This window comes from Brassica napus, chromosome A5 (assembly GCF_020379485.1).
Source record: "Brassica napus cultivar Da-Ae chromosome A5, Da-Ae, whole genome shotgun sequence".
NCBI lineage: Eukaryota > Viridiplantae > Streptophyta > Magnoliopsida > Brassicales > Brassicaceae > Brassica > Brassica napus.
In genome coordinates this window covers 16,839,164-16,843,320 of record NC_063438.1, presented here as the reverse complement: position 1 = coordinate 16,843,320, position 4,157 = coordinate 16,839,164, and the positions used below count along the sequence as shown (strand labels likewise).

At 31.8% G+C, this 4,157-nt stretch overlaps 1 protein-coding gene across 1 annotated transcript; it reads left to right on the top strand.

Annotated features, from left to right (window-relative positions):
- Nucleotides 1–265: 265 nt before the first annotated feature.
- On the top strand, nt 266–2,680 carry LOC106375133 (probable ubiquitin-conjugating enzyme E2 31). The gene is made up of 5 exons (XM_048780330.1): nt 266–1,384; nt 1,516–1,624; nt 1,952–2,079; nt 2,190–2,294; nt 2,383–2,680. The coding sequence occupies exons 2-5, from the start codon at nt 1,543–1,545 to the stop codon at nt 2,518–2,520; spliced, it is 453 nt and encodes a 150-aa protein (XP_048636287.1). The 5' UTR covers nt 266–1,384; nt 1,516–1,542; the 3' UTR covers nt 2,521–2,680.
- Nucleotides 2,681–4,157: the final 1,477 nt, after the last annotated feature.

Genomic DNA, 4,157 nt, shown 5'->3' with positions numbered 1-4,157 from the left:
ATAGTATCGATTTTATGCATGTGCACATGGTATATTTATTTTAGGGTCCATATTATTAACTTCAAGGTCTGGCTTCCTACATCGGCCAGTTATTTTATTTGTCCTTTGTCCAGTTAAAATTACATGTGATCTAGCTGTTAGAGATTTTAATTTTTTTTGTTTTATAAATTAATAATTTTATTTATCCTGTCAAGGGCTGAAATTATTATCCGAGATCCGTATTCAATTCGAAATCCGATTCGGATCTATTCCAAAAATCCGGATATCTGGCTCCTCCGGATCCGGATATCTTAATTTTTTAGTCCGCATATCCGGATCAGTAATTTTTATTGATAATTATTTCAAATATAGTAATATATATATATAAATTTTATATAAATTTGTAATAGTACATATAGAAATAATGAAATAAATATATACATTTTTTATTATTGTTTATATTTTAATTCCATCTTTATTAATTTTAAGGATCTAAATCGGGTTCTGGATATCCGCAGGATATTTTAATTTCAGAAGGATATCAAATACCCGGATATCCGGGAACCCAGGATCCGAATAAAGATAATAAAAACACGGATCCGCCGGATAAGGATCCAAATATCCCCCAGATACATGATCTGTCCCAGTCCCCCCATCAAATTTCCTTGTAATTTTTCTAAACTCCAATGAAGCAAGTCATTAACATATACTCCAACTTTATTTGGGTGAATAAGAGTGAAGGAAACTTTGTTTATGTTTTCTGTTATTCTAAATTGTAAAATCAATATTTTGTATCTTATTTAAATCTGTCAACATGAAGTAAATATGTGTCAAAAATAAAAAAAATCTAAAGAAACATAATTAAAGTAAATGTATGAACAAAGAAAATAAATCTATGAATGATGTATAAATCTATTAAAATTAAATAAATATGTGGGCCACAAACTAAATCTGTCGAATCATCATTAAATCTGTTATTATTAAAAAAAAAAATTGTTGTTAAAACATGACAAAATGTTTTAAGAAAAATTGTCAAATTTCAGTAAATTTGTGACCAAAGAGAAAGAAATCTGTCAAATAAAAGTTTGTTGCTATATAAAACATAAAAAAGTGTGTTCAATGGCATAATTGTAAATACTTTTTGTATCGAAGATAGTAAGGGGAAAATAAGTATCAAAACAAACTAGTAATTAAACTAAAATTAGTGTTAATCTAGTAATAACTCTTATTTCTTATGTAATTACTAGACTAATTTATTAATAGTGATGATATCAACATGCTTTAAGTTGGCATGAGATTTCTAAATTATGAAGACATTTAATTGGTTATTTTTTTGAAAGTGAAAACTATAAAGCCTGAGGCTCCTTCATTTGATTCCAACAAAATTTATACTAACATCTTCCAAGTAAGCAATTAGCAATCCATTTTTTTGTTCAAATTGTTCAAATATCTTTAGAACATTGTCCTTCACATACATTACAACAAAAATGTACAAGTACTAACAACAGTTGTCTTGTGTTTTCATTTATGAAAAAGGAAAGACATTTGTGACTAATCATAACGATGTCGATAGAGAAAAAGGCGATGCAGCGGATTGAGAAGGAGTTCAAGGATATGACTTCGAAAGACTCCTTGTACAGCATCGGTTAGTATTTTTTCATAACAATTCACAAAGGTCACATGCCATCAAAAATTTATATATATATATATAATAAAATACTTAAACTGCATACATCACGTGTAATTGTTTGCCATCAGATCATACAATTTCTTGATATTTTCATAATATAAACCGGAAGTTAACATTAGGTTCACCACAAGTGTACTTTTTTTTTCTTACAAATAAATATGCATAATTTGTGTTGCTAGTACCTATAGCGTCATTAATATGTCTTCTATATATTATGAACCACAATAATTACAGTTTTATGTTTCTCCACTATAATAGTGCTCTTTGTTGATACATATTTAGGTAGAGACTCGAACAATTTGTTCAAATGGAATGCGATGATTCAAGGTCCAGAGGGTACTCCGTACGCCGGTGGCATGTTTAGCATCGACATTAAATTTCCTAAAAATTATCCTTTTACAGCACCCAAGGTTATATCAACTAAAATACAATTAAATTGAAATTTAAGTGGTTCTTGTTGGTAGCGTGTTAAGTACTAAAACAAAAATGTTTTTTGTGTTTTATTTTTTATCTTTTCCAGTTTACGTTCAAAACTCGGATATATCATCCAAATATCAATTCCGAGGGATCCATATGCCTTGATATTCTTAAAGACAAATGGTCTCCCCCGCTTACGGTTGAAAAGGTTTAAATTTTGATTCATAAATTAAATAATTTATTTCGTGTATTTAAGTACTGCCTTTGTTATTTAGAGTAAACAAATGAATAAACAGGTGCTTTTATCCATCACTTCGTTATTGGCGGACCCAAACCCAGATGATCCTCTGGTGGGAGAAATTGGAGAGCTCTTCAAAAGTAACAACTTTCTATTTAACCAGAGAGCTCGAGAATGGACTGAACGACATGCTTAAATATTAAAAGTTGTTTTAAGAAAAGTAGTAGTTTTTATGAATAAAAATAAGAAGATTAATAGCTGTTTTTCTTTTTCAAATTAATCATACAAATAGTTACCAACAGCTTTGAGTGATATGTTATTGTGGACTTCTTATATATTATAAAAAGTTATAAGCATTTTAGATTTTTTATTATGCTCAAAATACATAATATAAATTTTAATTAAGACTAGATTTTGATCCTTGTTTTCAAAATGTATGATTATTTTTTTAGCCGTGTAGAAAACTTTAGAGTTCGCCCTAGCATGTTTTCTCCAAGACTCTCCAAGACTCTCCAAGACATGACTTGCGAGACAGCTGCATGACTTATCTCATTGACGCCGGCAGCGTTTCCGCTCGCCGACATTGCCCCAATCCGTTGCTCTCGTGGTTTGCCTCTTCTTCTCTGGTTGTCTACTCTTTTTCTCGGTGTGGGAACCAAAATTCGAACTGTCAATTTTAGTAAATTAAGGAAAATAGAGATTCTTGATTTTCCTTGAGGATTCGAATTCTCTGCGAGGGCTAACTACAAATTATCAAATAATTGCGGAAAATTCATAAAGACAATAAAAGGAATCTAGAAAAGATATGTCTTTATTTCGAATCCGCTTAAGAGCGTAGTGAATTTACAATAGGTTATAAGAGCTAAGGCCGCAAGAGCTGTCAGCGAGCTCTTTAATTATAGCCATAAAAACGTAACCATATTTTTAGTCACAGCTCGAAAACAAAACACGATAAAGATGCGAAAAAGGTTTTACTGATTTTTGAATGGACCTTATTAAAGGTTGCCTATGTACCCCTTTCGAGGAAAGCCAAACATGTTTCAGTTTTCAAAATTTGAACAAACGATCGAACTGCCTTTGCTAGTTCGTCTAGTAATCAAGTGCAAGACATAGAAAATTAAGCATGTCGAAAATACTGCCTAAGAGTTCTAAGTGTAGAGAGTTCTAAGAATCTAAAAATCTTCCTTGTGCTCCTTGCCTTGGCTCTCCTTATATATGCCTTCAAGGTCGGCCATCTTTCCCTTTCTGCCCCCTATTCGAGTTTATCTCTTTGCAAGAGTTTTCCTTATTTTCTCAACCTTCATGTTTATCTTGGAAGTTTTGCATTTATCTTCTTTTCCATTTATTTTTCCTACCAAAATCTAATAAACCTTCATTATTCTCTGGGCCTATTCCTGTCTCGAATCATAAGTTGGCTTTCGTCGCGTTTTAGACATGCTCGGGCCATTTTCGACCTAAAAGTTTTTACGATTATTTTTGGAGAAATCATTGACTTATACGATGATAGTTCCTACATCATTGGTCCTATGGTATGTTGGAAACCAATCATTTAATCTATACAGAAATAGTGTTAAGTTAACCTTTATTGCCTTATACGATCGATTCAAACTTTTACGAGAAAACAAGTCCTTGTTGTTTTTATCGTAAAATCTCAACGAAAACTCCAATTGACACGTACAAAACGAGAGACATTTTGATCTAGATTCAAAGGAGAACACAGTGAGAGTCTCAATAAGCCCCATAGAGATCTATGACAGCTATGTGGGCGATTTGAGAACTCATGTGACCTATGTGGGAGATTTGAGAACACATGCGAGCTATGTGGGTGATTTG